We start from the raw sequence: 11,952 nt of genomic DNA, 5'->3' as shown, positions 1-11,952 counted from the left end.
ACTGGACAAAGTCTGAGGATCAGACGTGATACGAATGTGCAAACTTGCAAAAAACAACTGACTCTCTCATAAACATGTTTAGAAAGCACACAACTCGAGAAGAGTAATGCTAGTTTCATTTATTTCTCTCTTACAGCATCTCTTTTACAAAACAAATAAATCCCAAAACAGGACATTAGTAATGCTCTTTTAAAATAAAGAAAACAAGAATTAAATTGAATAAAGAATAAAGTGGTTTCGTCTTTGAAAGGAGAAACCTCAGTGTAATGACAGTCAGCATTTTCCAATGAGGGGAGCGAATTAAATGATTAACAAACACCTCAATAATGCCCCATTCCCACATGATCATTAATCAGACACAGAAATGCATGTGTGCACACATACACACACACACACGGAAGACAGTGGTTTCTGCAGCTAAGCTCTTTATTGCTATAATGTTAGAGCCTGCTCCCCCTAACAGAGATCGGTAACCCTAAGTTACAGGTGCACAGTAACAGCTACTACTGTATATGGATGTGTAAAAAATCCTTGAAAATACAACAGAAAACATTCAACAATTTAACAGAAAATAAGAACTTCAATCAGAGGATCATTACTTTGAGAAACATGTCCATTTTTTGTGAACCAGAGAACCAATTTACTGAGAAATCTAAGAGCAAAGTTATTACAAAACAGGAGTCCATCTTTTTAAGCTCTGACTTTAAATTTAAACCATCACCAGGACTATTATATGTGGCAGGTGTGCCAGCTGGTTGCATTTCTGTTAAAGGTGTGAGTTTTAGGTCTTTAGTGGTTTTAATTTACTGCTCATGCAAAGTCTTCATATTTTCATAGTTACAGTAACTGAGTTCTACATGAGCTTCCCGAAGCTTGTCTCCAGGTGGTGGGATGATGACGGTTTTAATGTAAAGCCAAAATCGCCTCAATTTTGACAAGTAAAATCGATTTCATAATTTTGATGATTGAGCTGTGCAAAGTATTTGGACATATATGGCAAAGTTTCGTCATAATTAGTTGCTCCTTTCAAAGAATAATCAAACTCTTAAATTTGTTAATGTACATCTCCATAAGTGGAGAAAAATAACATCGCCAGTCAGTTACGTTAGATAATAACCTTCACAGAGATTAAAAAAAGAACAACCAAAAACAAACCTGTAATGTAACCATATCGGCCAAAAAAAAAGCAGTAATCTTTTGGCCTCTGATTAAGTTTTGCTTACATCATGCTAGGCACTGTACAAACAGTTAGGAGCCAAAAATCAGAAGAACCAACCAAGGAGGAGCATGATTCAAGACGACCCCACAGTTGTTAACAACGAGTGCTTTCACATGCACACAGTATTTGGGATAGTAGCTCATATCCTGTTGAGGCTATGAGCTCTTTATATGCATTGTCATATTTCTGCAGCTAAGCGGCTGTAAGAGTGAACAGCCAAGACACTACTGTGTTCATGGAAACACACAAAACACCCCCCTCCCACCCCAAAATCAGCCATTAATATTGCCTATTTTAAACGTATGGTGTTCAGACACCAACTCATAAACTTCATACTACGAAGATAAAATTATAAATCTGCATGTAAACACACTCAGTGTTGCTTTGATCAGATTAAGGTAAGTTTACACACAAAGACATGAATTACTTTATTCTCGCCGGACATTGATTTCAATGTCCAACTTTGATTGAGATACACAAATTCACACGCACGCATACGTACACACTAAAATACACTCCTGATTTCAGAGACACAGATGTGCTGTACATTTCATCAAACTTCAAAGACTGTCTGACTCAAAATTGTCCCACAGAAAAATAAAAGAACAGAAATAAACAAAACAAAAAAAAACCCACTCCCATTGCTCGTTTAATATTACAGTATATCTGATGCAGCACCTTCAGAGTTTGAAGACGTAAAAGTGAAGAGATCATCATCACGATGTTGGCGGAAAGGGGTGAGGTGAGGAATGAAAGGAAAACAAAGAAGGGAAGAGGACAGGATGGACCAGTGATTTTCATTTTAAAGGGACACAGATATCATCTTTGCATACTGTTAAGACCCACCTGACGGCAGAATGTCTCACCGCATCTCTATCGGTGGCATGCGATCGAACGTTAAATCACAACTCGGTTTTCTCAGAAACCAAAAGATAGTGAGGGGAGGAAGTGGAGGAGGAAGGGAGTGTCAAAGGAGAAAGAAAATCAATCAGGCTGTCTGCTTTCATCGCTGACATTCAAAGAGGATTTGTCATCTCTCAGCTGCTCTCCCTGCACCGTTCTATTAGAAGTATATTTAAATTTAGATTAAATTGTATTCATATATTGCTTCTCCAATCTCTGAGGTGTAGTAGTATTCCACACACAGTGGGTAGGAAGTAAAGAAATTGATGAATATGGGTCTCAAAGGACTGAAAATGAGTTTGAGCTACCAAGATGGACAGGAGTGAAGGGAGGGGGGTTAAGAAAGGTCAAAAGTGTATTTCTACATTTGTCAAACACTTGGATGCACTGGTCAGTTTTGAGGGAATAAAGAGAAAAATTGAGCTACATAAAAAGAAGAGTTGCAGAGAAACAGGGAAGAAGAGATTGTTTGGAAAGTCGGTGGCACCAGTTTGCCAGTCAGCTGGATGGCTTCTGAATGACCCGGTTTAATCTAGAATAACTTCTGTCTTTATTTAGAATTTTTTTTTTTCCACTAAAATAACTTCTTTTTCTCTCTCTCTACACTTTGTTAGCCTCTCCAGTGTTGCAACAGTTCATTTGTGGCATCTCGGTGAGTCGGGTTCACTTGTGAGATGTGTGGTGGGTCAAGGTCGGCTGCCACCAGTGGGAGAGTGAGGCAGAGTGAGTAAGGGGAGACATCACCAGTTCATCATAGAGTTTCTGTTGAGCGTCATGAAGAAAACTTGGCTGCTACCTCCTGAGCGCACGGATGCAAAGAATACCTGGATAAAAAAAACATGAAAAGCATGTGTTCTCAAAAAGCACAATTATTATTAGCAATGATGCAATTGAATTTACTTTTATCAAATAATATGTTAAGTGTACTCGAGACATCACCACCTACAAACTGTGACATATGTATAGGTATGTCCAACCTGCATCTAAAACTCTTTTTCACTAGAAGGGACCACATCCGGAGTTAGGCTAGGCGACATTTATTGAAAGATAAGCATATATCCATATAGCCTAAAGAAGGCATTAATGAGGACTGGAAGCAGCTCCTGGGCTGAGCAGATCCACAGTACTAATGAGAAGTGTGGGAAATTAGAAAGGAGAAGGAGATAATAAACTGCCTGGAGTGCAGGGAGGCATATATAAACCATGGGACTGAAAGGGGAGTGTATGAGATATGGTCCCACTCTTGAAATACAGCAGTATTATTCCCAAAACGCTAAAATTATGCGTGGCAGTTCATTCAAACTTTGTTGTTTGGTTATGTTTCGGGTGCACCGTATAATAAACTTAGTTCTTAGAATTCATGTTTTAAAAGCTTCCATATGCAAATGTGGGCTCTGCTCTATCCATACAGAAAAGCACTGCAACCGCAAAACACTCGAGATAGGTCAAAACTAGAGCAAGTAATGTTAGGTAATTTTACAGTATGTGACTAGTGCCACACTAGTCCAAAGCAGTAAGTCAGCATATTACCTTGTCATTCCGCTCACACAGGAATTTTAGTCTCTGGGCTCTCTTGTGCATAAAAACTCCATCCAGGTGACCCGTTTCTACAGAACGGATCTCTATGGCTTTCTCACCCCAGCCCATAATCTGATTAGAATGAATATAGGCTGAAAAATAGAAAAACATTAAAAAAATATGTAAAACAGTGTATAATCAGATTTACATACAGTTCATTTCCTTGTATATATAAAAACTCAACAGACCACAGTGTAGAAAGACTTTATAACTTTATTACTCGCATATTTTCTTTTCTTGAAAACTTAACTAGCAAGTTATGCAGTGATGCAATGTTTTACATGTGCTGACCTATTCTTTGTACTTTTTCCACACTGCACAGAAGTAAGAGGTCAGAGGCGACTATTGAGCAGTTCAACTGAAATAAAATATATTTCATGAACAATTCCTCGCCAACATGGCAGTTCTTAAACCTTGCCAGTTGAGCTCACGGGACAGATTTTAATAATCCAGGTAGAACTAGCATTATTGTACTAATGTAACACTACTAGCCACCCCATGATAATACTTTCTACAACACAAGAAAGAAACAGTATTTTTAGAGTCTTTTCTGGAGTTCTCAAACATACAGATGCATGGCAAACACAGCAAGCAACATTAAGTGTCTTATTAGGGTTCTGGGACACCACATACTGTCACAACAGTTTCAATGGGCCTTGACATCAATTCTCCAAGTGGGAAGGAGCATCATGTGGAATATAGGGATGGAACAACTAGCTTGCAAAAATATATATCAACCTTTTGTGTTCAGATGATGGTGGTTAAGAGCTATGTTAAACCGCATAGGTCTACTCAAAACTCAGAACAAGTTTGCATTGGTTTACAGTGGACCTGCCTACTATTACAATTTAACGCAAACCATATCAGTGAACTGCTTCACTATAAGAGCTAGTGGTTCCTATTTATGATTCCTCATTTTTGACAGCCTCTTTCATGGTTGTACTAATGAGTTTTTATGTTTTTAGCACAGTTCTGAGAGACCTCATATCACAACACACACGCATGCACACACATGTAGGAGCTGAAATGCATATTAATATTTCTTTATTTCATATTTTGCTAATTTAATTTAGATCTTTGATCTGGCTATTTCTCTGTGCTGCTTTAAGGTCTGGACTGAATTACTCTATAATTACATCAATTTTAACAGAAATCTATTTTAATCAAAAGCATTAATAAATCCATATGTAGGTGGGGCTTACCAACAGAGGTAGGCATCTCTCCCCACTGTAGCACCACGTCCTTGGTGATTCGACCATAGGTATTGACATAGACACCCTCGTCCTCGTAACACAGCAGCATCTCCATTCCATCAGTCTTTGGCAGCACCACGATGGCATGGGGTGTCACCTGGCTCTGGATCTAATACAGATAAACACACGCAAGCATTTCAGAGGGTTTAATCAAATCTGTCAACTTTAATCATAATCTACATTAGATTAAAATATTATAGAGCTTTCATCACTAGAATTTAAGCTGTGGACTGGCGTGGGTTCATTTTTTTATTTTATTTTATTTTATTTTTTTTTTTGGGGGGGGGGGGGGGGGGGGGGGGGGGGGTTGGACTATATTCTATAATCCTCAAACAACCTGCTCAAGTATCTGGAGCCTCAGACCATGAAAGTCTTTGGGTTGCTTGAACCTGTATACTTTCTATTTGTGGTGCCTCAGAATACAGTAAGTGTTGTTACTTGTGTCAGCATGCTATTTCATGGTAGTTACCTGAAAGCAGTTTGTGGCAGCCAGATGAACTCTAAGACAACAATTCAGGAGAAAGGCAAGCAGTGAAAAAACTCATCTTACCCCCACAGGAATATGCACATACATTTACAAAGGCACTCAAAACACAAACTAGCTTTCATGTATTAATGAATTCAATTACTGTACACAAGCTATCAAATTGTGGTGGTACTGATCTGTGAAAGTCAAGTGCATACCATCAGGTATGCCCAAAACCTGACTGCAATACAGTCAATGGAAACGCTGTTTGACTGTAATACAAATAATTTTCTTGCATGTCAGCTTTTTTATTTTTTAAGTTTAAATTGTGTGTTCTTGTTCTTGTTGGAAGTAAGTACATGTTTCGAGAGCCTTGTGCTGTCTGCTGTGGGTAAGACAAATTTGTTCACCAGTTTCTGGTTATCTAATATCTACACTAGTGAACTGCATATAGGCACATGTAGCTGCTGTGTATCCACTACAGGGGTTTTACTAAAGAACTATTGATCTAATCTAAAAGGTGGATAGCAGGATGTCACCTTCATCTGTTTGGCACACTGGAGGAGGAAGTTGTCAGGGAAGGAGAGAAAAAAGAAGCATGGGTGAAAGGTTGAAACAGCAAAACATGCCAGTGATTAAGAATATTCGGGTATTTATCCCCATGTACAGTATGCATTACTGCACGGTACAACAGCTCAAGAATAACATGTCTCATCTGTGGTTCATCATGTCTACTAAAATATTGCCAAGAAGTTAAGATTTGGGCTGAACTGTCTTTGACCTGGATTTGCATTAAAGCCTGAGATTTGCATCCACTATGGAACAAACTAATCTGCATGCAAGAACCAGATTTAATTTTTCACTCAAGCATACAAGAGGAAAATTAGTGACTGTCTCCCAACCTTCAAAGAGTGGAGTGGTTAAAATGAACAAGGTGATTTTTGATAGCAATTCTAAAGTCACATTTGGAAGTAGGTGTTCCTTCTTTATGCTCTGTGATAAAAGCAAGCAGTTTACATGAACAACCTGATTTCTTAACAAAGATAATCCAAGTACTATACACCAAGTGAAGCAAACTACAAAAAATGACATTCAATCATCCAAGTAAATTGTATTGCCAGAACCAACATGAGTCAATCCTCATGAAACAACAGATGAGTCAGCGTTGTCTCAAGCGGCAATAAGCAGGTAACGGTTGAAAAAACTTAGGAGTGAGATGTGGATGGTTACAGAAAGAGTCCCATTGATAAAACATGTTTAGACATATTTAGAAAGTAGTCTTGTACTTACATGTGAGGGAATGTATATGTCGTAAGGGTTGCCTGAGTCCACATCAATGACATGGAAGCCCACGCTGGAGCCATAGATGACCTTTAACCTCTGACCTTCTTCTACCGTCAGGTCAACCAGCTGGGGACGATGCTGTAGGTCTGTAAATGACTGAAAGAGAATGACACATAGTCAAGGGAGGCGCGATCAAAGAAACAGAAATAAAATCATAAAGTCAATCCATGAAACTGTAATTTACAAGGCCAGCAGTCATATATAGTATATAAACTTCATATAAATTTATACACATGCTGTGCACGCAGTAGACATGCATTCTACTTATGCGTGTGTCCAGTATGTTTTTGAGCACTGATGTCATTTCAGTTTTTACTTCTTTACCTTAAAGGCCATGAACTTGTGGTAGGGTTTTGGAGCCCAGGCATAGATTTCCACGGAATTTTTCAGAGCAATCACCAGGAACTTGATCCTCTCATATTTGACTGCAAACATGACAAAGACACATTTAAGACAACAAGAAATTAGAAGTGGCCTTACATTGGCCCAGTGTATATAATGAACACTCAGTTTTATTTATTTAGTATCAAGGAACTCTTTATTTAGGTTCGTGCTCCCACAGCATTTGCTGGTTGGGATTTCTTAAGAGACTTATGTTGTTAGATTTTACCTTCTAAGTATTGCTTAATCCTTGTCCCAGCTATTTGCATGGCAGATCTCCCAAATATCTCCTATGCACACCTTTTCTTGGCCATCTGATATGATTCCTGCCAGGTTCCTTGAGAAGATTCTGGCTAAGATCGCACCCTTTGCTTTGGTCTGTTATCAAATTGACTCTTTCATGTGGTTCATAACTTCTTAAAACTCTCACCATAGATACAATGGATTCATTTCCAAGCACTGACTAATTTCTAAAATTCTCAAGAAAGCTCTTGCACATCAGCTCCTTCACCAAGTTGGGGTTTGAGAAAATTCCAAGGTATTCGTCAAAATCAGCAGCAAATTATATTACCCATTTTAATTTTGGTTTATAAATTTCACAACAGGTTAGATAATACCACTTTAACTACAATGGCCCTTCAAATTAAACTTTATTTTTATTCATACAAACAGACACTTACCAACTTTATAATGCACACAGCCTTCCAGTTCTCCTACGGTAATCCAACCCTGCTTTTTCTCTACTTCTGGGTCATTATGTAATATTCTGTTCCTCAGCCAGGATAAATAGTAGACACGCAACTTATTCTTTTTCCCTGTGAAGGTAGGGGCAAACAGGAAAATAAAATCGATCAAATTAGTATTAAAATGATAATAATCAAATTTTTTGTAAAACAAAAAATAAATTAATGAAAGAATCAAAAACAAATGACCTCTTTCTGTAAAAAATGAGATAAAAAGCTACTTACGAAACAGATTTTGTCAACATGTCTTTTACTACCTTAATGTCTGTTACAGAAAGTGTAACTTAAGGTACAGGTATGAGCGAGTTGTGCATACTGTATGCATATTAAACCTACCAGATATGGTGACCAACACATTGAGGCCCTCTAGTACATCCATCTGTAGGAAACGCCTTCTGGTGATCAGGTTATAAACTTTTCCCTGTCCACTTCGGTCGAGCAGCATGAGACCATTTTCTGTCCCCACTAGTAGATTCACACCTAAACATGTACGGATAAGAGTTGGAGTCAGAGAAAAGCAAACAAAAGCACACAAATAGAATATTTTGCTTTCTGTAGTGGGTAAGATAAAGGCTACACCGTCCTACCCCAGAGTGCAGCACAAAGGATCTCGGAGTTAAAGCGTTTCTTGTATTTGCGGATCTCTGGCGTGTCACTGTGGGGTCTGATGTTGGTGGGGTTGACATTTACCACAGAGATCTTCCTGGCTTCATTTAGTCGTGCCTGCTCCTGCCTCAGCAGCTCATTGGCAAACATGGCTGCCAAGACAAAGACGAACAAAGACAGAAGGGAATATGTGATTTTGGCAACAATGATGACAGATAAGAAATGCCTTTTTCCACTAACAGCTGATTTCAAAGATGGAGTTCACTGACTGACATTTAACTAAAACTCTACACTATCCAACTACCTGCTGCTGAGTTCTCATTGTCATCACTTGGGGAGGTCTGATAGACCCGTGGATCAACGAATGGAGTAAATGATGCTTTGGACCCACCAACACCAAACTGTAAGACACAAAACAATCAGTAAGTCCAACAACAGTCTACCTAGTGTGACATAAACACACAGGAATCATTGTTAAAGTGTGCAATTTGTGCCCGTGTCTCACCTCAGCCATGTCGCTGAGCTCCTGCAGGGCTGTGGTGGGTGTCGCTGACGGGGAGTTGCTCTGTTGCACCAGGTCAGGGAGGTTACCATGGTTACCATGATTTCCAAACCCATTGCTCTCACTATGACCTCCTCTCCTCCTCTCCTCTGCCTGTGTGACAAATAAAGACATATAAATATCAAGAGAAGTTAGGAGAACAGAAAGATGAGCACAAAAGAATATATTGCTCTACAGCAATAACAGTTTTGTAAGTGTGTAAGCATGTTTGAGTGTGTGCATGCATATTCGTCACCTCTCTCATTACTAGAGTACTGTCCTTCGAGCTGTTATAGGCATCTCCCAGAGAGTCTTCTGTCAACCCTCCATATGACTCTCCACTACTCTGCACTGCTGGCCTGCAAGAAAAATACAGAGACTTAAATATTTACATTTAAAATTAAACCAACTACTATGCTACTGGCATTGTGCTAATCCCAAACCTACGAACACTAGCATGTCAAAGCAAAAGAGAGGAAACATGAAGGCGAAAACGTACATTATGCGGGGAATATCGCTCACAGCAACAGTTCCATCTGTCTCCCCATCTTCATCGCTGCTCTCTGATTCTTCACTGGAAGACGAGTAGTCTGTCACCTGTGTCAATGAACAAGACGTAGAGAGAAAAATTTACTTTCGAACCACTGAGAAGAAACACTGATGAGAGAAGATTTACGGTTGTATCTGATTCCCTCTAGAAGTCATTTAGACTGCACCAGATATATACGGTTTGGTTTATATTGTGCGATCAGTGAAGAATGTGGGAAAGAGAACACAGATCTTTCATGCTGTTCTGCTAATGTGCAGTTGGTGGCACTATTGCACAAATGCATCATCAATTTTGGCAACAACAGCAAAAATGAAATAGACTGCAAAATAGCAGATATGGATGCAAGCGTGGTAGTGGGGTAGCCGTGTAAAGAGAAGTGGGGCAGAGTGGTGCAGTCAGCAGTGTCAGTGAAGGCTGAAGAAAGTCATTATAGGTCAGTTATTATTATAAGTTGTTTTGCCTAGCAAGATCTTTTTTCCCCTTTTTTAATAGAAACAAATTAAGGATTTTTGTGAAGAAGAAATTGCACTGCAAACACAATTGTTAGATCTCATAGATACACATATTCTGTTCTTTTTAATATATATAAAAACATTTTTAACACAAAATAACAGTCACTTTTAAGTTAGGTGGAACCTAAAAAAAATGTTAAGCAATTCAAACAACTTGTAGCTTTACGATTAACCTGAGATTACTATAAATAAGCAAAAATATATTTAAAGCAATGTTTCTTTTAGACTGAATCCCATCGGCTAATTACAATTTAAAATTGTATTGTAGCAGTGGTCAGAGATATCTAACATGACAGAGTCTAATTTAAATTTGCACTGTTTAATAACGAACGAGAACTTTGTTTTGCCCGTTATCTCTACATGAAGATTTGTCACTACCATTCTACCTGATTAACGTCACAACATAAACAGGCTTTTAGCTTTGTCTATTTTCCATCCTCAACTTTTTATTTATGTTTGAATTTAGAGAATTTACAGTTGTCATTTTACCTTCACTGGAGGTCTGCTTCCCTCCTCTACCCTTAGTTCTCTGAGTTCCTTAGCTAATGCACTTAAGTCCTGTGAACAAAGGCAAAAGAGGAGAGAAAAGGTGATTTCATTCAGTCTCAGAACCTCAAGACTGAGAGACCAAATCACACACAACGGGCAAAGGAAACGGAGAGGGTCAAAGATTCAGACAAATAATGACCATCAAGACTAAAGGCCAACTTAATTGTTGTCACATAGCAATCCGAGCCTGTACACAAGAGCCGTGGAACAAGAGTGCTGATCTGGCAGTACACTTTAAAAAAATCTTAACAGTTAAATTCTAACTTTCAACATGAGGATTGATCAAAATCAGCACTTTCATTCACTCACAAGCAAGTACGACCCTTGAGAACACAAGTCATAAGAACAGAGAAAGACATATAATCAAGCTTTATAAACTACTGGAGTGCAGAATTACTCCACTCTACCAATCGCCCCCATGCCAACTGGCCCATGGTTCCTCCCCTCCCTCGCCTCCCCATCACCCAAGCAGATGGATCAGACCAAATCATGCAGACAGGGGGAGGATTATTACACACGGTGCGCTTACCAGCTCCTCCTGACCAGTAACCGTGATAATGGAGAAACAGGAAAAGAAATTCAAAGACTGTTCAGGTGCTTTGCAGTACACACATATTCACACACGCCCCCACCCAACACATGCAAACCCACACAGGCACGCATCCAAATATACACTCTCTCAGGTATGTGTGTAGAAGCACACATGCACTGCTATTGCCATTACACCCTGATATGTCAGCGTAAAAAGGAAACATCATCTTCTTGTGAAACCCACTAACTCCATCATGCCAGGGGAAGAAAAGGGCCTCTGAAGATCAAAGGAAAACCAGAATAAAGGAAACGGGAGGGGGGGCGCAATATTCACTAACCTCATCTATGGCTTTCTTATAGCTCTGAAGAATAGAAGAAGAAAGAGATGGGAAGAGAAAGAAAGATCAAGTGAATAGTAGAAAAAGAGAGGAGGAGGCCTGTAAAAGATTCCCAGAGAGGAGATGCCTGTGACAGAAAGAGGTTCTTTGTGTGTCTGTGTTGTTTGACTCACGGCAGGTCTGCTGGGTCTTGTTGACTCACGTCCCTCCTCCTGCTTGAGCTTTGCTTCTTGATTGGCTCCTAGAGGGGATCCCTCCTGCTTGCTTTGACCTACCAAAACAAAAAATGGCGATTAAAAGAAAATTAGCAGTTTAACTCAAATCTAGATATTAATTCACTGCGAAACTCGTTCATTAGAATTTTTTTTATTTTTCTCCATCTGTATTTATTCCATCTTTAAGACTGTTTTCTGTCAACAGAGTTGAAAAATAAATCCA

At 39.1% G+C, this 11,952-nt stretch overlaps 1 protein-coding gene across 9 annotated transcripts in view; it reads right to left on the bottom strand.

Moving 5' to 3' along the window:
• Positions 1 to 104: 104 nt before the first annotated feature.
• tnika (TRAF2 and NCK interacting kinase a) overlaps positions 105 to 11,952 on the bottom strand; it is a 55,204-nt gene continuing 43,356 nt past the window's right edge. For 4 of the 9 annotated variants that reach the window (XM_004540170.5, XM_076877815.1, XM_076877816.1 and 1 more), the window contains 15 exons: positions 11,688 to 11,785; positions 10,586 to 10,654; positions 9,534 to 9,631; positions 9,291 to 9,393; positions 8,999 to 9,148; positions 8,798 to 8,894; positions 8,475 to 8,645; positions 8,224 to 8,367; positions 7,825 to 7,959; positions 7,088 to 7,188; positions 6,710 to 6,859; positions 5,959 to 5,976; positions 4,903 to 5,062; positions 3,653 to 3,792; positions 105 to 2,946 (listed from right to left, as the gene is read on the bottom strand). In XM_004540170.5, coding sequence (XP_004540227.2) covers positions 2,863 to 2,946; positions 3,653 to 3,792; positions 4,903 to 5,062; positions 5,959 to 5,976; positions 6,710 to 6,859; positions 7,088 to 7,188; positions 7,825 to 7,959; positions 8,224 to 8,367; positions 8,475 to 8,645; positions 8,798 to 8,894; positions 8,999 to 9,148; positions 9,291 to 9,393; positions 9,534 to 9,631; positions 10,586 to 10,654; positions 11,688 to 11,785 — 1,718 coding nt within the window. In that variant the 3' untranslated portion in view covers positions 105 to 2,862. Of the gene's footprint in view, positions 2,947 to 3,652; positions 3,793 to 4,902; positions 5,063 to 5,422; positions 5,454 to 5,958; positions 5,977 to 6,709; positions 6,860 to 7,087; positions 7,189 to 7,824; positions 7,960 to 8,223; positions 8,368 to 8,474; positions 8,646 to 8,797; positions 8,895 to 8,998; positions 9,149 to 9,290; positions 9,394 to 9,533; positions 9,632 to 10,585; positions 10,655 to 11,687; positions 11,786 to 11,952 lie in introns of those variants that run through there. The other 5 variants (XM_076877814.1, XM_004540175.5, XM_004540176.5 and 2 more) reach the window with 3 other exon arrangements.

This window comes from Maylandia zebra, linkage group LG19, assembly GCF_041146795.1.
Source record: "Maylandia zebra isolate NMK-2024a linkage group LG19, Mzebra_GT3a, whole genome shotgun sequence".
In the NCBI taxonomy this organism is placed as follows: Eukaryota; Metazoa; Chordata; class Actinopteri; order Cichliformes; family Cichlidae; genus Maylandia; species Maylandia zebra.
This window is presented reverse-complemented; position numbering and strand designations above follow the sequence as displayed.